Here is a 27,970-nt window from a genome sequence, read left to right as displayed (position 1 = left end):
AGTACTATGGGCTATAGTATAACAAATAAACACATCTGCTATTTTTATATATTTGCTATGTGTATTCTCCTGATTCATTATATACAGTGAATTTTACAGAGTTTTTATAAATTTGCTTGCATGGATTGTTGGGTGTTTCCGTGAAACCCTTTTGCTTACTGAAAGACTACAACGTCGTCGCACGTATTTGACGTCATCATGCTCAGCTGACTATCTGTAGTTTGCTAGTTGTGTGGAAATACCTTCGTTTTGTTGTGTTTTCACCTTGTTAAACTAACTTATATTACAATTTTCTCTTATGTTTAGTCACTTATACTACGACGGCGTATTAGGGCCAATGTAAGAAAAAAAAAATACTGACCCGGAAGAGGAGGGGGGGGCAATATTCTGAGATTTAAAGTCGTAGATTTACGAGAAAAAAAGTCGTAGATTTACGAGAAAAAAAGTTGTAGATTTACGAGAAAAAAACTCAGAAATTTGCATCCGTTTTTCCTGGTCATGGAATTATGTCGCGTTTCCATACATGCATACATGCACACGGTTTATGTGTACAATTTACATATGTGTAAACTGGATAAAAAGCAACTGTTTAAAGTTTTTAGTTTTTATCATTGTGTTATGAGAGTTGTAGGCCTATATGCCTTATAATAGGAAGGCAGTGAGTACGTGTGTGCTCACCTGTGTGTGAGTGTGCAGGATACAGGACAGCGTGTTTGTGTAGGAGCGGAAGAGAAGATGACTTGTTAGCTTGAGAGAGGAGCGATTTATTAACAAGAAGTATATGTACAGCGTAAAGAATAAGAGAACAAAGCTGTCTGCAAGCACAGGAAAGTGCTCTGGTCCTCCAGCTGTTTGTGACGGTGGGGGTTAACCACGAGCACCGTAGCTCGTCCTCTGTGCTCCCTGACTATGGTCGGAGGTTGAAGCAGGAAAGGTTATCCACGGTGCTGTCTTCTTCACAGCATTGTCACAACTTGATGAGCTTTTCCACGGCGACCGTGACAGCAAGCAGCGTGTCTCCAGATTTGCGACTTTATAGCCTAATGTCAGAGAATATCTGAGGTCTTCCCGTAAATTTGCGAGTTTTTTTCTCGTAAATTTACGACTTTAAATCTCAGAATATTGCCCCCCTTCTCTTCCGGGTCAGTATTTTTTTTTCTTACATTGGCCCTAATACGCCGTCGTACGAAACCTCTCGGACGTTTTGTTTATACCTTTTAAGCTAGCTCGGCATACAAAATTGCCATGTTCAGTCGCAGACATGGTGTGGACAACTTTTTGTGTGTTAGCGTTATTCTTCAGCTTTTTGGAGACGTCAGACAGTTCGTATATTATCACAGCTGATTTTGGAAGACCTACAGGAGATCTTAAACACTTCTGGAGGAGCACTGGTTTCTGGTAGGTCGACTATATAAAAGTCATCATTTTGAAAAACAATCAGTATGAAGCAGGTTTTAAATTTTGGCAGTTACCATCCTATAGCAATGTGTTGCCAAGGCTAAATCATATTACTGTCAAAAATGGTATAAAGCCTATGTGTCAGCTGATATAATAACATATTGTCAATGTATCTTAGCAAAGTTAAATGTTTGTTTGTTGTCCAGCCCCCCACTTCCTCACACCCAGGCTGATCAGTTTGATCTGAGCATCGACCAGCAGCTGAATCTCGCCTATGTGGGCTCAGTTCCTCATGGAGGGATCCAGCAGGTCAGGATTCACTGGATGTTGGAGCTGGTCACTGCACAGTGAGTAAAATAAAACATGTCATGTAGAATCGCAGAACTTTTCCTACCTGCTGGTTTCAGTAAGTGTTCCTCGTGGTAAATTACAACCTCCTGGTTTTGTTGTTGTAGAGATGTTGCAGGACGGCCCGTGTATGACTTTACTAAGCTGGACCAGCTGATAGAGCTCCTGTGGGTTAATGGACTCCGACCAGGTGCGTAAGGACAACCCTCTGCTAGAATGTAACTGTACACCGCTGTAGATCGAATGTGATTTGGCTGCTCTCTGTTGCACCTTTCAGGTTTTGAGCTTATGGGCAGCGTCTCCAACTTCTTCACTAACTTTGAGGAAAAATCCCAAGTGATGGAGTGGAGAAATCTGATTTATCTCATAGCCAAGAGGTACATCGGTGAGTGAGTGCTGGCAGCCAGGATGCTGTTTGCACTTACACACATAAAAATGAAAACCTGTATTAGCCTGAATTAGAGTACATGAAAAGCAAGGTGAATAGTTGTCTAAATAAGTAACCAGTGCCAGAACACAAGTAGACTTAATCAACCTAATCTGCACAGTATGGCTCTGCTTCTACACAAAATGATTTTAGTGTCATCATTTGTGATTCTAATTATAGATAAATATGGTCTTCGGAGTGTTTCTCAGTGGAACTTTGAGACGTGGAATGAGCCCAACAACCACGACTTTGACAATGTCACCATGTCAATTCAAGGTATACCTTTAATATCGTCTTATTTTATAAGTGGGCCTCTTTGGGGGTATTTTTATTTTGCTATAGGAGCCATTGTCTGGCTCTTTAATTTAAGTAAACCTTTCTGTAGGGTTTCTAAATTACTATGATGCCTGTTCGGAGGGACTGCGCGCTGCTAGCAGTCACCTGAGGTTTGGAGGTCCGGGAGATTCTTGCCACACACACCCACATTCCCCGTATTGCTGGGCCATGCTACAGCACTGCTACAATGGCACCAACTACTTCACCGGGGAGACAGGGGTCAGGATCGACTACATTGCCCTGCACAAGAAGGTGGGACTCAAAGCAAATCTAGAACAATAAAAAACAGTTACGCCTCATAGTATCTTGGTGTTTTTGTTGTTTTATAACTGCCTTATAGAATCTTGTATTTTCTTTTCTGTCCCTCAGGGAGGGGGTTACTCCTTTCCCATCCTCCAGCAAGAGATCCAGACTGTAAGAGAGATCCAGGAGCGTTTTCCCAGGTTCAGCGGTCTCCCAGTGTACAATGATGAGGCTGATCCTCTGGTAGGGTGGTCCAGACCCCAGGAGTGGAGGGCTGACGTCACATATGCTGCAATGGTTGTAAAGGTGAGGAGAGAGCAAAATTATATTTGAGCAAAGTATGGTGGGCATCAACATTTGTCTGTAGGAAAGCAGATCACCCCTAACTAACTTGCCGTCCTGCTTCTCTGCGTCAGGTAATAAAACAACACCAGGATCTGCTCCTGGCAAAACCAGAAAACAACATCAACTACACCTTGCTGAGCAATGACAACGCCTTCCTCAGTTACCACCCACACCCGTTCACCCAGCGCACCCTCACCGCCCGCTTTCAGGTCAACAACACCCAGCCACCTCACGTCCAGCTCATCAGGAAGCCTGTACTTACTGTTATGGGCCTGCTGGCTATGCTAGGTGAAGGTCTCTTTACTCTAGACCCGCCCCCTCACTGTTTGTTTTTAGTTAATTCACAATCTGTGTCTTGTATTTGTTTCCACTTTAAGGAGAGACCCAGGTCCTGACTGAGGTTCTGGCCTCAGCTGGCAGTTACAATGGCACTGTGGGAGTTCTTGCCAGCAGCCACAGGCCTGTGCTACCAGGTGGCTCAGACAGCTGGCAGGCAGCAGTGCTGGTCTACAACAGTGACGACAACAGTTCTTCCACCAGCACTGATGATGTCACTGTGTCCCTTAAAGGACTGGGTGCTCAAAAGGGTAACAAAATACTGCTTTATCATTATAAGGTGAAAAGAGACGTTTGTTTCAGTCCTGCTTGTTGTCTGGTTGTCATATAGGTCTGGTCTATGTCACATATTACATGGACAATACTGTAACCAACCCGTACCAGCTGTGGCAGAGCATGGGCAGCCCGGACTACCCCACAGCAGAAGAGTTCAGACGCCTAAGGCGCGTGCAGGTACACTGAAGAGACAAAGAATAACATCATGATGTGTTCAAATGATTTTGTGATTTACAGGAAAAAACTTCACATCACCTTTAACAGCTTTAAGGCTGAGGCTCCGTTTTTTGCACTAATGATGTGTCATTCTGTCAGAACCCACAGGCTGATGGACCCTGGGAGGTTCCTGCAGGGGACACTCTGACTCTAAAAGCAAAATTGTGTCTGCCCTCAGTCCTCCTCATCCACGTTTGTGCTCAGCCCAAAGGTGTGCCAGACCAGGTCAGTCCACACAACTCATTACCATAATGCGGATCTCCTTGTTGACAGTGTCCACCCACTTTCACAGTGAATTACATAGTCTGGGATGTATTTGTCATTGTGTACTTGTACCAGACAATACTACTTACTACACTGAAAAAAATGTGACTGAACCCTCTCAAAAAATATTTAACTGTTGTTTATCTGCTGCAGCTGTTTATCACTTGTGTAAACCTAAGCTCCTGACTTTAAACATTTAAAGAGTCTAATGAGTTTACCCTGCATGTTGTCCAGTGTTTATTCAATGATCCTCTAGCCAGTGTGATGTGTAGAATTAATCACAGTCCTACACAATGTACCATACTATAGCCAATATTATATTTTACTCTTGGTAAGGTCAATGGAATCCGATTCATCCGGATCACCAGAGGTCAGGTTCTGATCGTCTGGTCTGACCACTGTGTTGATTCAAAGTAGGTGCACATTTCAAATATTTGATATTAAGAACTCAGATCACTAAGCGTAACAAAACATTGTTATGTGATGTTGTCCTTCACAGATGCACTAAGACATTTGAAGTGGAGTTCTCCACAGACCAGATGGAGTTCAGCAGAATTTTTACGCACGACACTATTTTTACTTCGTATGTCTATTCACCAGGTAACATACTTAAACTTAGAACTGCATTTCAGGCTCTGAGAAGCCACAGAAATAATATGATGCTCCATGTTGTGTTCTATAGTGGATCAGCAGGTCAGCGGTCTGTACAGAGTTCGAGCTGTGGACTACTGGGGAAGGCCTGGACCGTACTCGCTGCCAGAGAGGTACACAGAGTATTAGACTCAGGACAGATCTGCTGTGATTTTTTGTACAATGTAAATACATTTCATTCAGATGGATGTGCTGATTATATAATGTATGTTACACAGTGTCAGTCCTTAGCTCTGGCAGCATCAAAAGACATTTTGTTTTAGTTTAGTTTTAGAAAACAGACGTCTTTGAAACAGTTTATGTTGATTTAGATAATACTTGTTGACAATAAGAAAACGACATGTCACCGTTTGTCCATCTTAATGTTGTTTTAATGTTTTGTAGCATCATTTTTTTAAATAAAATTAAATTAAATTGAAATGTCTGTGTCTTATAGAGTAAGTAAAGCCGGATCACCTGTCCAAGGTGGTTTTACTGAAGTTTTTACAAAAACGAGTACAGCAACCAGTTTCTTTACAAAATTTATTGTCACGACAAAACAGCATGATGATGTGCAGATGTTACCCATCAGCGTGACATCACATTCACTCAACTGGTAATCATTTTCAGTGGACGTGGCTTAGGACTTAGGTCATCTTGGCAATTTTGTTTTCGTGGGGTGTTGGATTGGATTTATCTGATAATTCTCTTCTCCAATGTTGGAACCTCATAATTATTCTTCTGAGAGGAGCTCCCTCTTCCTTCCTTGAGTAAGATGATCAGGTGTAACGAAGGACTGCTCAATAAACTCCAGTTTGATGCCAGTTTAGCAAGCTCCTGTAATATATAGAAAGCAGAGGGTGGATGAGTTAAAATGCCAGAAATTTAGCAAGCTACATGCAGAGCAGAGTCTGTTTGCTACGTATACTTACCGGACTGCAGCACGGGCTGGAACTGTCCGGCCATGCAGACTTCCTCCTGTTTCTGGCGGACGACTCTCTGGATGGCAGGGGGGAGGCCGCGGGGGTTGCGGGAGAAGACCAGGGCATAGCCATCATCACAGCTTCCATCCTCCTTCACGGTGCGGCAAGCATAGGTGATGGCGTAGTTGTCATAGTCTGTGTCAATGACCCAGTAGTTGTCACCTAGAAAAGCACAGAATGAGAGGTTAGTGTCCGTCGTAAGAGAAACATAGAGAGTGTGAGTGTGTGTGTGTGTGTGTGTACATAGCTAAGCATGCTTACCACCGCTGGACAGGTAGCTGGCAAGTCCCTGGTAGTTCATGAACATCTTGCCGGGGTTGGTGGGGTCGGGCACGGAGTACTGAGCAGCCATGTCGGCACAGACAACCCAGAACCTGCAACAGTTAAGGTAAATATGTAACAGAGGCCATTTGTTTATCTCACATTCACACCACTGAAATTTTACAAATACACACCCAAAGAGAGTGACTCTGCCTCTGGAGGAGGCAACCATGGCACCGTCGTCCCCAACGGTGTATTCAGCTGAGATATTGTCCTGCAGGAACAACCCTTCGGGATCTTTCTTCTGCAGAGCATACCACTTTCCGGCATACTGTCAGGAGGTGAACAGATGAGAAAGAATTATTTTGCTAGGCTTTACTTTGTGTGTGTACTACAGGATTAAGAACAAATAGTACACAATACACAACATTGTGGCTTAGCAGACGATAGAGAGGTCTATATAATAGTCGATTCCTATGAATCTAGTGTTTTTACATGTAACGTTACTATAAAAAGTATCTGGAAACATCAAGTTATAGCAAGACATATTTGAGTCCTCACTCTTTTGGGGTCGAAGTCCTCTTTGACTGTGAAGCTGTCCACCACACAGGAGGCCAGGCTCTGCTCCACACAGGCCAGGAACAACATCACCAGGGCAAAGATTTGGAAGTCCATTCTAAAACTAAAACAAATATAATGTCAAATTCATTTGATTACTTACACTTTGAATGCACATGGTAAAAAGAAAGTCCATATCATTTTATACAGCACCAGAAAGCCGCATCTCCTTACCTCAAGTGCAGAAGGATGCCACAGGAGGCTGTCGGTGTAGAGTTGTTGCTGTGTCTGAACTGTTGTGTGATGACAATGTCTGAGCCTTTTTATACCCGACGCACAGACGGGCTCACTGATTATTTTCACTTCTTGAACCTAAATGCAGAGTTTAAATCTACCGCTAATCCAGTTAACCAAATCCTGTAAGCTGATGAACCCTGGCATTCAGCAGTGCATAGGCTTTATGTAATTGTTGTGCATGGCTACATAATAGAATACATAATGGCAGATGTCCCGGAGAGAAAAGGTGGCCTGAGCCTCTGAGTCACACATCCACAGCAAAGGTGCTTACATGACGTGTATTATGGGGGGAACTGAGGTAACGCAGAAGCTTGAAATGAGACCAAATCCAGTCATTTGTGCTGAAATAGAGAACATGCAATTAAAATGGGATTATTATAATATTAAGAATATCTGTGTTTGTTTATATGCCCCTAAAGACGTTCCCAAATCCATGAACAGTGATGGTTTTGTTGGTGTATACGGTACTTCGTATTTACAGCAACACATTTACAAGCCAACAGTGCCTGCAGCTATTTAAGAGAAAAGTGTAAGGGTGCCTAGTTTATGTAATATTATGATGAAAAAGTATTAAAGTGTGTCTGACATTGGCTCTATTATTATTATTATTATTATTAATTCGGGCTAGCCTGTGATGCAAAAAAACGATATATTTTACTAGTAAGCAGTAAACTGGAGTTGTCATTTCATTGTTGAAGTGTAAGATTTTTAATACAAAATGTAGAGCCAGTCTGCAGAATAGCACTGAAGGCCCTGCCACGTTATGTCAGCAGAGGCTCAGGTGTTCCCACCTGCCATTCCTTAAGTAACCTACTGTCATCTGGTCCCTAAATGCTGCCAGAGCCTCAACCTGTAATCCTGGGTAAAATGTGTCATAGAGGAAACAGTTGAGGTATGCTAAAGGAAGTTTACACCACTTATGCATTACTAAATAGTGCAGAAAGATACCAAAGTGTCAAGGCCCTGTTACACAGGTGTGGAGCCTACTTTTATTTTGACTTAAAGTGCATTTACAAATGGAATTTTTTTCGTTATACAAGCATATATATAGTCAAATATAGTCATCGTTTCTGTGCTCAGATAATTTAGCAATTTGAACATTTTTTCACGTTGTCTGTGTTGTTGTGTACTAAAAACAAAATTAAAGCAGATTACTGTAATCCCACTTACAAACTCCCTTCACCTGTGCTCAGAATATATTTCTTTATTTACAGCAGGTGAGAGCTAAGTAAAGATGAGTTGTATGCCAGAAAGTCTGCCTGTATTTTTAGCAGGACCTCACCTTGTTGTTGTTCTAAGAATAGCCCGTCCATATGATTATTAGGAAAGACCTCTGTGCTGTAACATGTCAAGACTGTTATCCCTGCATCCCTAATCTGAACAAAAACAAGGCTAGCTTTAAATGATCCTGTTTGAAGTCAGGCCTGCTCAGCTGGAGAGGAGCTCAGGTTGAACGTGTCTGGAGTCAGGTCGGGTCACCGCCTGCTGTGTAACAAGCGGATGTGAACAGGTGATAGCACTTGCTTTTATAATTCATCCAACAAAATATTCAGTTACCGTTGGCTTTAAGAAATTATAATGGTATTAAAACATTTGTATACTGCATAATTTAAAAGAAAAAGACTATACTACAAGTCTCTTCCTAACTTGAACTGACAACTCATTTTTACATGAAACCCTAGTGATACTATGTTCTGATAACTTTTAGACACAAGTTTGGAAAACCAACTTCTTCATTTACCATCAGCTCAACAGATGGAGGAAATGATATATTAGCTGTGTTCAAATTCAGGGTCTGCGTCCTTCAGAGGATGCAGCCTATGTGGTCTCGGAAGGCCGCGTCCTCCTGAGGATTCTCAACCGTTGGTAAATGGGACGGTACGGCGTATGAAAACGCGTATGAAAACGTCATTTTAAGTACTGAAATGTGATATGAATGGCTTGCGATACAATGGAGACAGGCACCCCCCTCCCCCAGATGATTTCCCACTCACAGCCAGAGGACTCCAAGGTCTTCACCGTGGCATCATCCAGTCCAGCAGCACCAAGGACTCCTGCTCAGCCAAACATTTACATATATGTTCTTTGTGAATAGTATTTTCTGCTAATCTTTTATAAATAATAAATTTTACATTTTCATAACGCCCACTGGTAAATGGTTAGAAATGTTCAAACTGTATCTTTCTAAATATTGTACATAAAGAACAATAAATTACTATAATACAATAAATGGTCACTGAGAAGTGGTTCAAAAGTTTACTTAAATTATAAATAGGTAATGAAACACATAATGTAACAAGGTTAGAAGAGTTTAAGAACACGAAGACAAGAACAATTTAATATACAATTTAATAAGTAACATTTAAATAACACAGAACATAAAAATCACTGCTGTCCACCATCCTCTGTATGAGCTGAGGTCTGTCCGTTCTCTCCCTCTCCCTCCCTCTCCAGCCTCACGTCCTCCGTTATCAATTGTCAGGTTTCTTCTGTTTCTCTCTGCTCCTCCTACAACAAAATGCCAACAGGCAGAATGACCGTTTGATATAATAACGATAATATTGCTCCTCACGTGAACTATACTTTATACTATACTACAGTAAACAGTCAAGAAACAACATTCAATCAAAACGTTTATTTTACAGCGACTCGTATCAACAGGACGTCATGTTTTTTAATGCCACTATCACTACTAAAAATCCCTCGAACTACTGCCCTTTACTTACATTTAAATGTGAATTAGGCACTCCTGCCGCTCACTTGGTCCGTCATTGTACTGTTGAAAAAAATAGGCCCACAAAGCATCTTGGGATATGTAAGGCCACGAAGGATGGGAGCGATGCATCCTACGAATTCAAGCAAAAAGAGGCCGCATTTGAAGGAATTTTGGCGCATTGGGACAGCCTTCGTGCAGCGTTGTGACGTAAGTGGCCTTAAAATGCACACTCCGAAGGGTGCAGACCCTGAACTGGAACACAGCTATAGTCTCTCCACCGCGTCCTGGGTCTTCCCCGGGGTCTCCTCCCAGTGGGACATGCCCGGAACACCTCCCCAGGGAGGCGTCCAGGAGGCATCCGAAACAGATGCCCGAGCCACCTCAGCTGACTCCTCTTGATGTGAAGGAGCAGCGGCTCTACACCGAGCTCCTCTCAGGTGACTGAGCTTCTCAGCCTATCTCTAAGGAGCGCCCAGCCACCCTTCGAAGGAAACTCAGTACGGCCGCTTGTATTCACGATCTCATTCTTTCGGTCATTACCCAGAGCTCATGACCATAGGTGAGGGGACGAACGAATTGACCGGTAAATCCTTCTTCACCACGACAGACCGGTACAGTGACCGCATCACTACGGAGGCTGCACCGATCCGTCTGTCAATCTCCCGCTCCATTTTTCCTTCACTCATGAACGAGACCCTGAGATACACAAACTCCTCCACTTGGGGCATTTTTTAAGTTTCGTGTTACATATTTTGTTTTTTAAATACTTTAAAAAAACAATATAGTTGAATAATTAGTTAAAGCAAAGTGACATTAATTGGATGCCAGTTTGTTAATACTAATTTCAGTTTGTTGACAACCACCTAATATTAATACTTTTATTAGGTGGTTGGTTGTTTCACCTCCCCTCTATGATCATCTGACTTGTTTTCAAGTTTAGAGAGATAGACGGTGTGACAGTTTGCATTCAGGATCACACTCTCAGGTCCTTAATCCAGCATCGAGCCCTTCTCAGGAACCTGCTTGCAAGACTTGATGCATGTCTTGTTTTTGTGGGTGATGGAGATGTGAGGTCTAGATGGAGTTTCACATACACCACAACAGCTTCACCAAACTCTGGGTTTGATGCCAGTGCATGTAAAAGCAGCCTTTCAGGAGAGCCAAACTCTCTCTGAAGATCTTTAACGATTGCTTTTGCAAGTCGTTTAATGGTGTCGATGTCCAATGTGTCTGTGAAAATGACATGTTCCATCACCTTGTCTGACAGACTTTTGATCATCCTATTGATCTCTTTAGCTGGCAGACATATCTTGCATTCCTGGAAGGCTTTTTTGTAGATCCTTATTATCACAGCAGTGACAAGGTTGTAGGTCGAGCTCTGAGTTGAAGAAGACCTTGCCGCTTGTGCCTGCTGGCCAAGCTGAAACTCTTCACTGTCTGTTTCAACGCCTGTTTCGAACGATGTGCCCGCCGACATGTGGTCATCATTGTTGGGGTCTGGTTGATCGTCTGTTTCAAACGATGTGCCCGCCGACATGTGGTCATCATTGCTGGGGGCTGGTTGAGATTGATGGTCTTGTTCAGAAGATGTGTCCGGCATGTGGTCATCCACAATCAGAGAAGAAGCAGCATGAGAATCAATGTGATCAATTTTCCGCACTGTTAATTCTAAACCAGAATCATCTGACCAGCTGTCGTCTTCTCTTTCAGGAGACACGAGGGAATCATTCTGTTTCGGACCGGTCATTATTTTGTCGAACAAGTTTTGAATTCCTGCCAGTACATTAGACATGTCATCCCTGTAATATGAGATGTCCCTTGGTACTTTCTCCTTCCAGATTACAATCTGCTGCAAGAACTTTCCCACTGCATCCTCTGCCATGGCATACAGAACTTCAGGAGACAAGTGCTGCTGAGAAGGGCCGTTCAGTTTTCTCTTCTGAGATATGACAGTGTCAGAAACACACTTTGTCAGTGGAGTAACGGGAACTTCATATGTCCTGCTAGTCATGATGTGATTATACATCATATCCGTCAGTTCATTTGAAAACTGCCTGACTTCATTCCTGTACTTGTCCTCTTGTTTGACCAGCTCTAATTTATGAAGCAGATCGTTGATCTTGGGCATGATGCTCTCAAAGTCACAGGAAAAGTGAGTTTTCATCACATTGATCCAGGGCACTGTGCCACTCTGATTGCCCGTTTTAGGCAATTCCGGACTTCTAACTGATGCAGAAGCCTCTGGGACATATCCGGGTAACATGTCTGCGGAAGTGTCCTCTTGATTTTGTGTCTGAGTCCGTTCCCTGATGTTCACCAAAAACTGCGGGAAATCTGTCTGAACAGCTTTCTTCAGATGCTCTTTCATCTTTTCAAAGTTTTGTTGGGCAAACTTTAAGAACTGGTCCATTCTCTGGGGTGGAGGTGTAGTTTGTGTGTCATCTGTCTGAGTCATCTGTGAATCTAGAAAGTGTTCTACCTTGGAAACTACTTCCGTCATATCACAGTGAGGTCTGAGTGGTGTTGCTCTGTCAGCTGATTCTGAGACATCTGAGTCCGAATAATGCACATTGTTAATCATGGCATCGACAATATCAACTGCTACATCCTGAATATCTGGAGATATTACAGGTGTGGTATCAAGCTCTTCTTCAATGTCTGGGGATTTTCTGACATTTTGCATTAGAATCTCACTGACAGCTGTTATCATATGGGGGTCGGAGAGCACCCTTCTTGGGGTTTCAGGTCTGAGTGAGTGTGTGCACTCTTCGTCATCACTGGAACATAAAGGAGAGGCAGATTTTGATCTGCTGCTGCCTGATAGCTCTGGTTCGTCTGTGACCACTCCTGTTGCGGAGACAGTGTCTGTACTTGCGGATGCAGAGGAGAACTTCTTAGACCAACATTCCATGCACTTGGTTTTCAAGTTACCTAAATATCTTTTCAGACATCCTGCAGTATGGTGCAGCATGCGTGTAATCGAGTCGCGGCAAGACATTAAGCCGCTGACATAAATAGCAGGCTCTAATGGCAGCACAGGGCATTCAATGACAATGGATAGGACATATTTCACTTTCTTTGAAACTTCCTCCTCCATCAGTCCTCCTAACTGTTCTGCACTTTCAAAGTTCTCCTGAGGGACATCCAAAGCAGATGCAAAGCTGGCAGAGATGGCGTCGCGTATGGATATGTTTATGTCCGCAATGGTTTCAGGGTGTAAGCAAGCGTAAGCAAGCGTTAAAATGTTTCTTACAGCATTTGCAGAAATAGTCTGCACAATCTCAACGATCATGTCAGTCAGGAAAGCCCGTGTGTCCCTGTCGTAGGTTCCGGATGCTAGCATGCTCCACTGTGATGGAGAAATCCTGCTGAAAACATCTTTCATAATGGGCAGAATTTCTTCTACCGTCGCATTGAAAGTGTTTACAATATTGCTGCAAGCCATCGCAACCAATTCTTCTTTGCTCTCTTGTTTTTGCCTTCTTGTCATAATGTTTCGGTGATCCTGTGGATAAGTGTCCCTAAATGGAAAAAATAGTCCAGTTACTAACAACATATGACATCATAAAGGAATGCCTTTATAGTTGATGACGTTACAAATAGCCACGCCCACTTGGGCGTCATAGTCACTAGCCAATCATAGCTTAGCAACCGTATCTACCGCCTGGCAAGCTTTTAGCAAGCTAAGCAGTGTTTGTGCAAATCAGTGTCAAATTCTCGTTTCAGCAGTATGTGTAAATCAAAATAACAGAAAGATGAAACAAATCTAAATCAAACAAAACTTCGTATAAAGGATAAATTATACCAGACATTTGAATCTTTTTGTTATTCCCAGCTTAGCTGTGTTCCAATTCAGGGTCTGCATCCTTCGGAGGACGCAGCCTACGCGGTCTCAGGAGGATCCTCTGGAGGATCCTCAAGCATTGGAAATGGGACGGTCTGGCCTTCAAAGCACTTCCTGATTGTGGTGCGACGTCATAAATGTTGCCCCGGGAAAAACAAAAGCAGCGACAGCGACACAACACGGACTACACAACAAACGGGACAACAGTGTGGATTTAGAAACTTGGAATTTCTTAATATATCGCAGTGGGGAGGTAACGTTAAGCTGCAGAAACAACATTCAATCAAAAGTTTAGTTTACAGCGCTTGTATCAACAGGACGTCATGTTTTTAAATATTAAACTATCATTTTTTATGCCGCTATCACTACTAGCATTTAAAAAATCCCTCGAACTACTGTCCTTTACTTGCCTTTAAATGTGAATTCGGCACTACTGCCGCTCGCTTGGTCCGTCATTGTACTGTTGGTAGCGATGCATCCTCCAAATTCAGGCAAAAGGAGGATGCATTTGAAGGACCCTTCGACTTTTGGGGAATTGGGACAGCCTTCGTGCAGCGTTGTGACGTAAGCGGCCTTAAAATGCACACTCCGATGGATGCAGACCCTGAATTGGAACACAGCTGTAGTGTCATCTTAATCTTAGCTTTTTTCCCCTGTTTAACACTTCTTGTTAACAGATCAACAAAATGCACCTCGCTATGTTTTTAATGTCTTCACATAGTAAAGGACAAAATACTCAAAAGTAAGTACAATAAATTGAACAAGTGATCCAAGAATGTGTTTGCAAACTGAGCAACAAATGAGATACTTTGCATTTAATTAAACTACATTTTTACATTGAAAATCCCAGGTCATGACTTTATGGCTGCATGTGGCAAATGTGTGGTGCTGTCGGGGGTTAAAGGAGATCCTAAACAAAGGTCACAGAGACAAATACAGCAGTCGTGAACTTCTGTGTATTTATGACATTGCTTCATTACAAATCTCAATAAGTTATGAGTACAGTTCCATTTGTTAAACAATGCTGAGTACAAGAGCAGTATTTCATGACATCTAAGTAACATAAAAGGACTGTATCTGGCAAAGACTGAGGGGTGCGTCTATTATTTAAGGTAACAGTGAACAGGGCCACAAAATCGGAGTGTTTGACCAGCTGTGACCCGTCTTTGCTGCTCCAGAAAAAGGAGGAAAACGTTGAAAATTGCACATCAAAGTGGGCATCCTCATACAGCAGTTCCAAAGCTTTACTTCAGAATGGTGTCTTCATTTGCTGCGAGCTGGAACACAGCTATAGTCTCTCCACCGCGTCCTGGGTCTTCCCCGGGGTCTCCTCCCAGTGGGACATGCCCGGAACACCTCCCCAGGGAGGCGTCCAGGAGGCATCCGAAACAGATGCCCGAGCCACCTCAGCTGACTCCTCTTGATGTGAAGGAGCAGCGGCTCTACACCGAGCTCCTCTCAGGTGACTGAGCTTCTCAGCCTATCTCTAAGGAGCGCCCAGCCACCCTTCGAAGGAAACTCAGTACGGCCGCTTGTATTCACGATCTCATTCTTTCGGTCATTACCCAGAGCTCATGACCATAGGTGAGGGGACGAACGAATTGACCGGTAAATCCTTCTTCACCACGACAGACCGGTACAGTGACCGCATCACTACGGAGGCTGCACCGATCCGTCTGTCAATCTCCCGCTCCATTTTTCCTTCACTCATGAACGAGACCCTGAGATACACAAACTCCTCCACTTGGGGCATTTTTTAAGTTTCGTGTTACATATTTTGTTTTTTAAATACTTTAAAAAAACAATATAGTTGAATAATTAGTTAAAGCAAAGTGACATTAATTGGATGCCAGTTTGTTAATACTAATTTCAGTTTGTTGACAACCACCTAATATTAATACTTTTATTAGGTGGTTGGTTGTTTCACCTCCCCTCTATGATCATCTGACTTGTTTTCAAGTTTAGAGAGATAGACGGTGTGACAGTTTGCATTCAGGATCACACTCTCAGGTCCTTAATCCAGCATCGAGCCCTTCTCAGGAACCTGCTTGCAAGACTTGATGCATGTCTTGTTTTTGTGGGTGATGGAGATGTGAGGTCTAGATGGAGTTTCACATACACCACAACAGCTTCACCAAACTCTGGGTTTGATGCCAGTGCATGTAAAAGCAGCCTTTCAGGAGAGCCAAACTCTCTCTGAAGATCTTTAACGATTGCTTTTGCAAGTCGTTTAATGGTGTCGATGTCCAATGTGTCTGTGAAAATGACATGTTCCATCACCTTGTCTGACAGACTTTTGATCATCCTATTGATCTCTTTAGCTGGCAGACATATCTTGCATTCCTGGAAGGCTTTTTTGTAGATCCTTATTATCACAGCAGTGACAAGGTTGTAGGTCGAGCTCTGAGTTGAAGAAGACCTTGCCGCTTGTGCCTGCTGGCCAAGCTGAAACTCTTCACTGTCTGTTTCAACGCCTGTTTCGAACGATGTGCCCGCCGACATGTGGTCATCATTGTTGGGGTCTGGTTGATCGTCTGTTTCAAACGATGTGCCCGCCGACATGTGGTCATCATTGCTGGGGGCTGGTTGAGATTGATGGTCTTGTTCAGAAGATGTGTCCGGCATGTGGTCATCCACAATCAGAGAAGAAGCAGCATGAGAATCAATGTGATCAATTTTCCGCACTGTTAATTCTAAACCAGAATCATCTGACCAGCTGTCGTCTTCTCTTTCAGGAGACACGAGGGAATCATTCTGTTTCGGACCGGTCATTATTTTGTCGAACAAGTTTTGAATTCCTGCCAGTACATTAGACATGTCATCCCTGTAATATGAGATGTCCCTTGGTACTTTCTCCTTCCAGATTACAATCTGCTGCAAGAACTTTCCCACTGCATCCTCTGCCATGGCATACAGAACTTCAGGAGACAAGTGCTGCTGAGAAGGGCCGTTCAGTTTTCTCTTCTGAGATATGACAGTGTCAGAAACACACTTTGTCAGTGGAGTAACGGGAACTTCATATGTCCTGCTAGTCATGATGTGATTATACATCATATCTGTCAGTTCATTTGAAAACTGCCTGACTTCATTCCTGTACTTGTCCTCTTGTTTGACCAGCTCTAATTTATGAAGCAGATCGTTGATCTTGGGCATGATGCTCTCAAAGTCACAGGAAAAGTGAGTTTTCATCACATTGATCCAGGGCAGTGAGCCACTCTGATTGCCCGTTTTAGGCAATTCCGGACTTCTAACTGATGCAGAAGCCTCTGGGACATATCCGGGTAACATGTCTGCGGAAGTGTCCTCTTGATTTTGTGTCTGAGTCCGTTCCCTGATGTTCACCAAAAACTGCGGGAAATCTGTCTGAACAGCTTTCTTCAGATGCTCTTTCATCTTTTCAAAGTTTTGTTGGGCAAACTTTAAGAACTGGTCCATTCTCTGGGGTGGAGGTGTAGTTTGTGTGTCATCTGTCTGAGTCATCTGTGAATCTAGAAAGTGTTCTACCTTGGAAACTACTTCCGTCATATCACAGTGAGGTCTGAGTGGTGTTGCTCTGTCAGCTGATTCTGAGACATCTGAGTCCGAATAATGCACATTGTTAATCATGGCATCGACAATATCAACTGCTACATCCTGAATATCTGGAGATATTACAGGTGTGGTATCAAGCTCTTCTTCAATGTCTGGGGATTTTCTGACATTTTGCATTAGAATCTCACTGACAGCTGTTATCATATGGGGGTCGGAGAGCACCCTTCTTGGGGTTTCAGGTCTGAGTGAGTGTGTGCACTCTTCGTCATCACTGGAACATAAAGGAGAGGCAGATTTTGATCTGCTGCTGCCTGATAGCTCTGGTTCGTCTGTGACCACTCCTGTTGCGGAGACAGTGTCTGTACTTGCGGATGCAGAGGAGAACTTCTTAGACCAACATTCCATGCACTTGGTTTTCAAGTTACCTAAATATCTTTTCAGACATCCTGCAGTATGGTGCAGCATGCGTGTAATCGAGTCGCGGCAAGACATTAAGCCGCTGACATAAATAGCAGGCTCTAATGGCAGCACAGGGCATTCAATGACAATGGATAGGACATATTTCACTTTCTTTGAAACTTCCTCCTCCATCAGTCCTCCTAACTGTTCTGCACTTTCAAAGTTCTCCTGAGGGACATCCAAAGCAGATGCAAAGCTGGCAGAGATGGCGTCGCGTACGGATATGTTTATGTCCGCAATGGTTTCAGGGTGTAAGCAAGCGTAAGCAAGCGTTAAAATGTTTCTTACAGCATTTGCAGAAATAGTCTGCACAATCTCAACGATCATGTCAGTCAGGAAAGCCCGTGTGTCCCTGTCGTAGGTTCCGGATGCTAGCATGCTCCACTGTGATGGAGAAATCCTGCTGAAAACATCTTTCATAATGGGCAGAATTTCTTCTACCGTCGCATTGAAAGTGTTTACAATATTGCTGCAAGCCATCGCAACCAATTCTTCTTTGCTCTCTTGTTTTTGCCTTCTTGTCATAATGTTTCGGTGATCCTGTGGATAAGTGTCCCTAAATGGAAAAAATAGTCCAGTTACTAACAACATATGACATCATAAAGGAATGCCTTTATAGTTGATGACGTTACAAATAGCCACGCCCACTTGGGCGTCATAGTCACTAGCCAATCATAGCTTAGCAACCGTATCTACCGCCTGGCAAGCTTTTAGCAAGCTAAGCAGTGTTTGTGCAAATCAGTGTCAAATTCTCGTTTCGTCAGTATGTGTAAATCAAAATAACAGAAAGATGAAACAAATCTAAATCAAACAAAACTTCGTATAAAGGATAAATTATACCAGACATTTGAATCTTTTTGTTATTCCCAGCTTAGCTGTGTTCCAATTCAGGGTCTGCATCCTTCGGAGGACGCAGCCTACGCGGTCTCAGGAGGATCCTCTGGAGGATCCTCAAGCATTGGAAATGGGACGGTCTGGCCTTCAAAGCACTTCCTGATTGTGGTGCGACGTCATAAATGTTGCCCCGGGAAAAACAAAAGCAGCGACAGCGACACAACACGGACTACACAACAAACGGGACAACAGTGTGGATTTAGAAACTTGGAATTTCTTAATATATCGCAGTGGGGAGGTAACGTTAAGCTGCAGAAACAACATTCAATCAAAAGTTTAGTTTACAGCGCTTGTATCAACAGGACGTCATGTTTTTAAATATTAAACTATCATTTTTTATGCCGCTATCACTACTAGCATTTAAAAAATCCCTCGAACTACTGTCCTTTACTTGCCTTTAAATGTGAATTCGGCACTACTGCCGCTCGCTTGGTCCGTCATTGTACTGTTGGTAGCGATGCATCCTCCAAATTCAGGCAAAAGGAGGATGCATTTGAAGGACCCTTCGACTTTTGGGGAATTGGGACAGCCTTCGTGCAGCGTTGTGACGTAAGCGGCCTTAAAATGCACACTCCGATGGATGCAGACCCTGAATTGGAACACAGCTGTAGTGTCATCTTAATCTTAGCTTTTTTCCCCTGTTTAACACTTCTTGTTAACAGATCAACAAAATGCACCTCGCTATGTTTTTAATGTCTTCACATAGTAAAGGACAAAATACTCAAAAGTAAGTACAATAAATTGAACAAGTGATCCAAGAATGTGTTTGCAAACTGAGCAACAAATGAGATACTTTGCATTTAATTAAACTACATTTTTACATTGAAAATCCCAGGTCATGACTTTATGGCTGCATGTGGCAAATGTGTGGTGCTGTCGGGGGTTAAAGGAGATCCTAAACAAAGGTCACAGAGACAAATACAGCAGTCGTGAACTTCTGTGTATTTATGACATTGCTTCATTACAAATCTCAATAAGTTATGAGTACAGTTCCATTTGTTAAACAATGCTGAGTACAAGAGCAGTATTTCATGACATCTAAGTAACATAAAAGGACTGTATCTGGCAAAGACTGAGGGGTGCGTCTATTATTTAAGGTAACAGTGAACAGGGCCACAAAATCGGAGTGTTTGACCAGCTGTGACCCGTCTTTGCTGCTCCAGAAAAAGGAGGAAAACGTTGAAAATTGCACATCAAAGTGGGCATCCTCATACAGCAGTTCCAAAGCTTTACTTCAGAATGGTGTCTTCATTTGCTGCGAGCTGGAACACAGCTATAGTCTCTCCACCGCGTCCTGGGTCTTCCCCGGGGTCTCCTCCCAGTGGGACATGCCCGGAACACCTCCCCAGGGAGGCGTCCAGGAGGCATCCGAAACAGATGCCCGAGCCACCTCAGCTGACTCCTCTTGATGTGAAGGAGCAGCGGCTCTACACCGAGCTCCTCTCAGGTGACTGAGCTTCTCAGCCTATCTCTAAGGAGCGCCCAGCCACCCTTCGAAGGAAACTCAGTACGGCCGCTTGTATTCACGATCTCATTCTTTCGGTCATTACCCAGAGCTCATGACCATAGGTGAGGGGACGAACGAATTGACCGGTAAATCCTTCTTCACCACGACAGACCGGTACAGTGACCGCATCACTACGGAGGCTGCACCGATCCGTCTGTCAATCTCCCGCTCCATTTTTCCTTCACTCATGAACGAGACCCTGAGATACACAAACTCCTCCACTTGGGGCATTTTTTAAGTTTCGTGTTACATATTTTGTTTTTTAAATACTTTAAAAAAACAATATAGTTGAATAATTAGTTAAAGCAAAGTGACATTAATTGGATGCCAGTTTGTTAATACTAATTTCAGTTTGTTGACAACCACCTAATATTAATACTTTTATTAGGTGGTTGGTTGTTTCACCTCCCCTCTATGATCATCTGACTTGTTTTCAAGTTTAGAGAGATAGACGGTGTGACAGTTTGCATTCAGGATCACACTCTCAGGTCCTTAATCCAGCATCGAGCCCTTCTCAGGAACCTGCTTGCAAGACTTGATGCATGTCTTGTTTTTGTGGGTGATGGAGATGTGAGGTCTAGATGGAGTTTCACATACACCACAACAGCTTCACCAAACTCTGGGTTTGATGCCAGTGCATGTAAAAGCAGCCTTTCAGGAGAGCCAAACTCTCTCTGAAGATCTTTAACGATTGCTTTTGCAAGTCGTTTAATGGTGTCGATGTCCAATGTGTCTGTGAAAATGACATGTTCCATCACCTTGTCTGACAGACTTTTGATCATCCTATTGATCTCTTTAGCTGGCAGACATATCTTGCATTCCTGGAAGGCTTTTTTGTAGATCCTTATTATCACAGCAGTGACAAGGTTGTAGGTCGAGCTCTGAGTTGAAGAAGACCTTGCCGCTTGTGCCTGCTGGCCAAGCTGAAACTCTTCACTGTCTGTTTCAACGCCTGTTTCGAACGATGTGCCCGCCGACATGTGGTCATCATTGTTGGGGTCTGGTTGATCGTCTGTTTCAAACGATGTGCCCGCCGACATGTGGTCATCATTGCTGGGGGCTGGTTGAGATTGATGGTCTTGTTCAGAAGATGTGTCCGGCATGTGGTCATCCACAATCAGAGAAGAAGCAGCATGAGAATCAATGTGATCAATTTTCCGCACTGTTAATTCTAAACCAGAATCATCTGACCAGCTGTCGTCTTCTCTTTCAGGAGACACGAGGGAATCATTCTGTTTCGGACCGGTCATTATTTTGTCGAACAAGTTTTGAATTCCTGCCAGTACATTAGACATGTCATCCCTGTAATATGAGATGTCCCTTGGTACTTTCTCCTTCCAGATTACAATCTGCTGCAAGAACTTTCCCACTGCATCCTCTGCCATGGCATACAGAACTTCAGGAGACAAGTGCTGCTGAGAAGGGCCGTTCAGTTTTCTCTTCTGAGATATGACGGTGTCAGAAACACACTTTGTCAGTGGAGTAACGGGAACTTCATATGTCCTGCTAGTCATGATGTGATTATACATCATATCCGTCAGTTCATTTGAAAACTGCCTGACTTCATTCCTGTACTTGTCCTCTTGTTTGACCAGCTCTAATTTATGAAGCAGATCGTTGATCTTGGGCATGATGCTCTCAAAGTCACAGGAAAAGTGAGTTTTCATCACATTGATCCAGGGCAGTGAGCCACTCTGATTGCCCGTTTTAGGCAATTCCGGACTTCTAACTGATGCAGAAGCCTCTGGGACATATCCGGGTAACATGTCTGCGGAAGTGTCCTCTTGATTTTGTGTCTGAGTCCGTTCCCTGATGTTCACCAAAAACTGCGGGAAATCTGTCTGAACAGCTTTCTTCAGATGCTCTTTCATCTTTTCAAAGTTTTGTTGGGCAAACTTTAAGAACTGGTCCATTCTCTGGGGTGGAGGTGTAGTTTGTGTGTCATCTGTCTGAGTCATCTGTGAATCTAGAAAGTGTTCTACCTTGGAAACTACTTCCGTCATATCACAGTGAGGTCTGAGTGGTGTTGCTCTGTCAGCTGATTCTGAGACATCTGAGTCCGAATAATGCACATTGTTAATCATGGCATCGACAATATCAACTGCTACATCCTGAATATCTGGAGATATTACAGGTGTGGTATCAAGCTCTTCTTCAATGTCTGGGGATTTTCTGACATTTTGCATTAGAATCTCACTGACAGCTGTTATCATATGGGGGTCGGAGAGCACCCTTCTTGGGGTTTCAGGTCTGAGTGAGTGTGTGCACTCTTCGTCATCACTGGAACATAAAGGAGAGGCAGATTTTGATCTGCTGCTGCCTGATAGCTCTGGTTCGTCTGTGACCACTCCTGTTGCGGAGACAGTGTCTGTACTTGCGGATGCAGAGGAGAACTTCTTAGACCAACATTCCATGCACTTGGTTTTCAAGTTACCTAAATATCTTTTCAGACATCCTGCAGTATGGTGCAGCATGCGTGTAATCGAGTCGCGGCAAGACATTAAGCCGCTGACATAAATAGCAGGCTCTAATGGCAGCACAGGGCATTCAATGACAATGGATAGGACATATTTCACTTTCTTTGAAACTTCCTCCTCCATCAGTCCTCCTAACTGTTCTGCACTTTCAAAGTTCTCCTGAGGGACATCCAAAGCAGATGCAAAGCTGGCAGAGATGGCGTCGCGTACGGATATGTTTATGTCCGCAATGGTTTCAGGGTGTAAGCAAGCGTAAGCAAGCGTTAAAATGTTTCTTACAGCATTTGCAGAAATAGTCTGCACAATCTCAACGATCATGTCAGTCAGGAAAGCCCGTGTGTCCCTGTCGTAGGTTCCGGATGCTAGCATGCTCCACTGTGATGGAGAAATCCTGCTGAAAACATCTTTCATAATGGGCAGAATTTCTTCTACCGTCGCATTGAAAGTGTTTACAATATTGCTGCAAGCCATCGCAACCAATTCTTCTTTGCTCTCTTGTTTTTGCCTTCTTGTCATAATGTTTTGGTGATCCTGTGGATAAGTGTCCCTAAATGGAAAAAATAGTCCAGTTACTAACAACATATGACATCATAAAGGAATGCCTTTATAGTTGATGACGTTACAAATAGCCACGCCCACTTGGGCGTCATAGTCACTAGCCAATCATAGCTTAGCAACCGTATCTACCGCCTGGCAAGCTTTTAGCAAGCTAAGCAGTGTTTGTGCAAATCAGTGTCAAATTCTCGTTTCAGCAGTATGTGTAAATCAAAATAACAGAAAGATGAAACAAATCTAAATCAAACAAAACTTCGTATAAAGGATAAATTATACCAGACATTTGAATCTTTTTGTTATTCCCAGCTTAGCTGTGTTCCAATTCAGGGTCTGCATCCTTCGGAGGACGCAGCCTACGCGGTCTCAGGAGGATCCTCTGGAGGATCCTCAAGCATTGGAAATGGGACGGTCTGGCCTTCAAAGCACTTCCTGATTGTGGTGCGACGTCATAAATGTTGCCCCGGGAAAAACAAAAGCAGCGACAGCGACACAACACGGACTACACAACAAACGGGACAACAGTGTGGATTTAGAAACTTGGAATTTCTTAATATATCGCAGTGGGGAGGTAACGTTAAGCTGCAGAAACAACATTCAATCAAAAGTTTAGTTTACAGCGCTTGTATCAACAGGACGTCATGTTTTTAAATATTAAACTATCATTTTTTATGCCGCTATCACTACTAGCATTTAAAAAATCCCTCGAACTACTGTCCTTTACTTGCCTTTAAATGTGAATTCGGCACTACTGCCGCTCGCTTGGTCCGTCATTGTACTGTTGGTAGCGATGCATCCTCCAAATTCAGGCAAAAGGAGGATGCATTTGAAGGACCCTTCGACTTTTGGGGAATTGGGACAGCCTTCGTGCAGCGTTGTGACGTAAGCGGCCTTAAAATGCACACTCCGATGGATGCAGACCCTGAATTGGAACACAGCTGTAGTGTCATCTTAATCTTAGCTTTTTTCCCCTGTTTAACACTTCTTGTTAACAGATCAACAAAATGCACCTCGCTATGTTTTTAATGTCTTCACATAGTAAAGGACAAAATACTCAAAAGTAAGTACAATAAATTGAACAAGTGATCCAAGAATGTGTTTGCAAACTGAGCAACAAATGAGATACTTTGCATTTAATTAAACTACATTTTTACATTGAAAATCCCAGGTCATGACTTTATGGCTGCATGTGGCAAATGTGTGGTGCTGTCGGGGGTTAAAGGAGATCCTAAACAAAGGTCACAGAGACAAATACAGCAGTCGTGAACTTCTGTGTATTTATGACATTGCTTCATTACAAATCTCAATAAGTTATGAGTACAGTTCCATTTGTTAAACAATGCTGAGTACAAGAGCAGTATTTCATGACATCTAAGTAACATAAAAGGACTGTATCTGGCAAAGACTGAGGGGTGCGTCTATTATTTAAGGTAACAGTGAACAGGGCCACAAAATCGGAGTGTTTGACCAGCTGTGACCCGTCTTTGCTGCTCCAGAAAAAGGAGGAAAACGTTGAAAATTGCACATCAAAGTGGGCATCCTCATACAGCAGTTCCAAAGCTTTACTTCAGAATGGTGTCTTCATTTGCTGCGAGCTGGAACACAGCTATAGTCTCTCCACCGCGTCCTGGGTCTTCCCCGGGGTCTCCTCCCAGTGGGACATGCCCGGAACACCTCCCCAGGGAGGCGTCCAGGAGGCATCCGAAACAGATGCCCGAGCCACCTCAGCTGACTCCTCTTGATGTGAAGGAGCAGCGGCTCTACACCGAGCTCCTCTCAGGTGACTGAGCTTCTCAGCCTATCTCTAAGGAGCGCCCAGCCACCCTTCGAAGGAAACTCAGTACGGCCGCTTGTATTCACGATCTCATTCTTTCGGTCATTACCCAGAGCTCATGACCATAGGTGAGGGGACGAACGAATTGACCGGTAAATCCTTCTTCACCACGACAGACCGGTACAGTGACCGCATCACTACGGAGGCTGCACCGATCCGTCTGTCAATCTCCCGCTCCATTTTTCCTTCACTCATGAACGAGACCCTGAGATACACAAACTCCTCCACTTGGGGCATTTTTTAAGTTTCGTGTTACATATTTTGTTTTTTAAATACTTTAAAAAAACAATATAGTTGAATAATTAGTTAAAGCAAAGTGACATTAATTGGATGCCAGTTTGTTAATACTAATTTCAGTTTGTTGACAACCACCTAATATTAATACTTTTATTAGGTGGTTGGTTGTTTCACCTCCCCTCTATGATCATCTGACTTGTTTTCAAGTTTAGAGAGATAGACGGTGTGACAGTTTGCATTCAGGATCACACTCTCAGGTCCTTAATCCAGCATCGAGCCCTTCTCAGGAACCTGCTTGCAAGACTTGATGCATGTCTTGTTTTTGTGGGTGATGGAGATGTGAGGTCTAGATGGAGTTTCACATACACCACAACAGCTTCACCAAACTCTGGGTTTGATGCCAGTGCATGTAAAAGCAGCCTTTCAGGAGAGCCAAACTCTCTCTGAAGATCTTTAACGATTGCTTTTGCAAGTCGTTTAATGGTGTCGATGTCCAATGTGTCTGTGAAAATGACATGTTCCATCACCTTGTCTGACAGACTTTTGATCATCCTATTGATCTCTTTAGCTGGCAGACATATCTTGCATTCCTGGAAGGCTTTTTTGTAGATCCTTATTATCACAGCAGTGACAAGGTTGTAGGTCGAGCTCTGAGTTGAAGAAGACCTTGCCGCTTGTGCCTGCTGGCCAAGCTGAAACTCTTCACTGTCTGTTTCAACGCCTGTTTCGAACGATGTGCCCGCCGACATGTGGTCATCATTGTTGGGGTCTGGTTGATCGTCTGTTTCAAACGATGTGCCCGCCGACATGTGGTCATCATTGCTGGGGGCTGGTTGAGATTGATGGTCTTGTTCAGAAGATGTGTCCGGCATGTGGTCATCCACAATCAGAGAAGAAGCAGCATGAGAATCAATGTGATCAATTTTCCGCACTGTTAATTCTAAACCAGAATCATCTGACCAGCTGTCGTCTTCTCTTTCAGGAGACACGAGGGAATCATTCTGTTTCGGACCGGTCATTATTTTGTCGAACAAGTTTTGAATTCCTGCCAGTACATTAGACATGTCATCCCTGTAATATGAGATGTCCCTTGGTACTTTCTCCTTCCAGATTACAATCTGCTGCAAGAACTTTCCCACTGCATCCTCTGCCATGGCATACAGAACTTCAGGAGACAAGTGCTGCTGAGAAGGGCCGTTCAGTTTTCTCTTCTGAGATATGACAGTGTCAGAAACACACTTTGTCAGTGGAGTAACGGGAACTTCATATGTCCTGCTAGTCATGATGTGATTATACATCATATCTGTCAGTTCATTTGAAAACTGCCTGACTTCATTCCTGTACTTGTCCTCTTGTTTGACCAGCTCTAATTTATGAAGCAGATCGTTGATCTTGGGCATGATGCTCTCAAAGTCACAGGAAAAGTGAGTTTTCATCACATTGATCCAGGGCAGTGAGCCACTCTGATTGCCCGTTTTAGGCAATTCCGGACTTCTAACTGATGCAGAAGCCTCTGGGACATATCCGGGTAACATGTCTGCGGAAGTGTCCTCTTGATTTTGTGTCTGAGTCCGTTCCCTGATGTTCACCAAAAACTGCGGGAAATCTGTCTGAACAGCTTTCTTCAGATGCTCTTTCATTTTTTCAAAGTTTTGTTGGGCAAACTTTAAGAACTGGTCCGTTCTCTGGGGTGGAGGTGTAGTTTGTGTGTCATCTGTCTGAGTCATCTGTGAATCTAGAAAGTGTTCTACCTTGGAAACTACTTCCGTCATATCACAGTGAGGTCTGAGTGGTGTTGCTCTGTCAGCTGATTCTGAGACATCTGAGTCCGAATAATGCACATTGTTAATCATGGCATCGACAATATCAACTGCTACATCCTGAATATCTGGAGATATTACAGGTGTGGTATCAAGCTCTTCTTCAATGTCTGGGGATTTTCTGACATTTTGCATTAGAATCTCACTGACAGCTGTTATCATATGGGGGTCGGAGAGCACCCTTCTTGGGGTTTCAGGTCTGAGTGAGTGTGTGCACTCTTCGTCATCACTGGAACATAAAGGAGAGGCAGATTTTGATCTGCTGCTGCCTGATAGCTCTGGTTCGTCTGTGACCACTCCTGTTGCGGAGACAGTGTCTGTATTTGCGGATGCAGAGGAGAACTTCTTAGACCAACATTCCATGCACTTGGTTTTCAAGTTACCTAAATATCTTTTCAGACATCCTGCAGTATGGTGCAGCATGCGTGTAATCGAGTCGCGGCAAGACATTAAGCCGCTGACATAAATAGCAGGCTCTAATGGCAGCACAGGGCATTCAATGACAATGGATAGGACATATTTCACTTTCTTTGAAACTTCCTCCTCCATCAGTCCTCCTAACTGTTCTGCACTTTCAAAGTTCTCCTGAGGAACATCCAAAGCAGATGCAAAGCTGGCAGAGATGGCGTCGCGTACGGATATGTTTATGTCCGCAATGGTTTCAGGGTGTAAGCAAGCGTAAGCAAGCGTTAAAATGTTTCTTACAGCATTTGCAGAAATAGTCTGCACAATCTCAACGATCATGTCAGTCAGGAAAGCCCGTGTGTCCCTGTCGTAGGTTCCGGATGCTAGCATGCTCCACTGTGATGGAGAAATCCTGCTGAAAACATCTTTCATAATGGGCAGAATTTCTTCTACCGTCGCATTGAAAGTGTTTACAATATTGCTGCAAGCCATCGCAACCAATTCTTCTTTGCTCTCTTGTTTTTGCCTTCTTGTCATAATGTTTCGGTGATCCTGTGGATAAGTGTCCCTAAATGGAAAAAATAGTCCAGTTACTAACAACATATGACATCATAAAGGAATGCCTTTATAGTTGATGACGTTACAAATAGCCACGCCCACTTGGGCGTCATAGTCACTAGCCAATCATAGCTTAGCAACCGTATCTACCGCCTGGCAAGCTTTTAGCAAGCTAAGCAGTGTTTGTGCAAATCAGTGTCAAATTCTCGTTTCAGCAG

At 43.5% G+C, this 27,970-nt stretch overlaps 2 protein-coding genes across 3 annotated transcripts; one reads left to right on the top strand and one right to left on the bottom strand.

The window, feature by feature from the left end:
* The first annotated feature begins 191 nt into the window (after positions 1-191).
* On the top strand, positions 192-5,260 carry idua (alpha-L-iduronidase). 2 transcript variants are annotated; one of them, XM_028414293.1, is made up of 15 exons: positions 192-315; positions 1,188-1,398; positions 1,605-1,745; positions 1,854-1,936; positions 2,024-2,131; positions 2,354-2,449; positions 2,559-2,761; positions 2,879-3,058; positions 3,169-3,385; positions 3,475-3,684; positions 3,765-3,886; positions 4,025-4,150; positions 4,526-4,602; positions 4,689-4,789; positions 4,872-5,260. In XM_028414293.1, the coding sequence occupies exons 2-15, from the start codon at positions 1,262-1,264 to the stop codon at positions 4,967-4,969; spliced, it is 1,899 nt and encodes a 632-aa protein (XP_028270094.1). In that variant the 5' UTR covers positions 192-315; positions 1,188-1,261; the 3' UTR covers positions 4,970-5,260. The 2 variants fall into 2 exon arrangements, with proteins under 2 accessions (XP_028270094.1, XP_028270093.1); XM_028414292.1 differs by having other exon boundaries at positions 1,839-1,936.
* Positions 5,261-5,645: 385 nt separating this feature from the next.
* LOC114441087 (purpurin-like) lies at positions 5,646-6,947 on the bottom strand. The gene is made up of 6 exons (XM_028413854.1): positions 6,856-6,947; positions 6,625-6,745; positions 6,258-6,394; positions 6,064-6,176; positions 5,752-5,964; positions 5,646-5,656 (listed from the first exon to the last, which is right to left on the bottom strand). The coding sequence occupies exons 2-6, from the start codon at positions 6,736-6,738 to the stop codon at positions 5,646-5,648; spliced, it is 588 nt and encodes a 195-aa protein (XP_028269655.1). The 5' UTR covers positions 6,739-6,745; positions 6,856-6,947.
* Positions 6,948-27,970: the final 21,023 nt, after the last annotated feature.

This window comes from Parambassis ranga, chromosome 9, assembly GCF_900634625.1.
Source record: "Parambassis ranga chromosome 9, fParRan2.1, whole genome shotgun sequence".
Lineage (NCBI taxonomy): Eukaryota > Metazoa > Chordata > Actinopteri > Ambassidae > Parambassis > Parambassis ranga.
Note: the sequence above shows the minus strand (reverse complement) of the source record. Positions and strands in the feature narration are given on the sequence as shown.

What these genes read in the sequence shown, in the direction of transcription:
- idua (XM_028414292.1), top strand. Translation starts at nt 1,262, where the DNA reads ATGGTGTGGACAACTTTTTGTGTGTTAGCGTTATTCTTCAGCTTTTTG. An exon ending in TGTCACCATGTCAATTCAAG is followed by an intron (nt 2,450 to 2,558) that starts GTATACCTTTAA and finishes ACCTTTCTGTAG; the next exon opens with GGTTTCTAAATTACTATGAT. An exon ending in GGGCCTGCTGGCTATGCTAG is followed by an intron (nt 3,386 to 3,474) that starts GTGAAGGTCTCT and finishes TTCCACTTTAAG; the next exon opens with GAGAGACCCAGGTCCTGACT.
- LOC114441087 (XM_028413854.1), bottom strand. Translation starts at nt 6,738, where the DNA reads ATGGACTTCCAAATCTTTGCCCTGGTGATGTTGTTCCTGGCCTGTGTG. An exon ending in AGGACTTCGACCCCAAAAGA is followed by an intron (nt 6,395 to 6,624) that starts GTGAGGACTCAA and finishes ACCTCCTGACAG; the next exon opens with TATGCCGGAAAGTGGTATGC. An exon ending in GGCAGAGTCACTCTCTTTGG is followed by an intron (nt 6,177 to 6,257) that starts GTGTGTATTTGT and finishes TAACTGTTGCAG; the next exon opens with GTTCTGGGTTGTCTGTGCCG.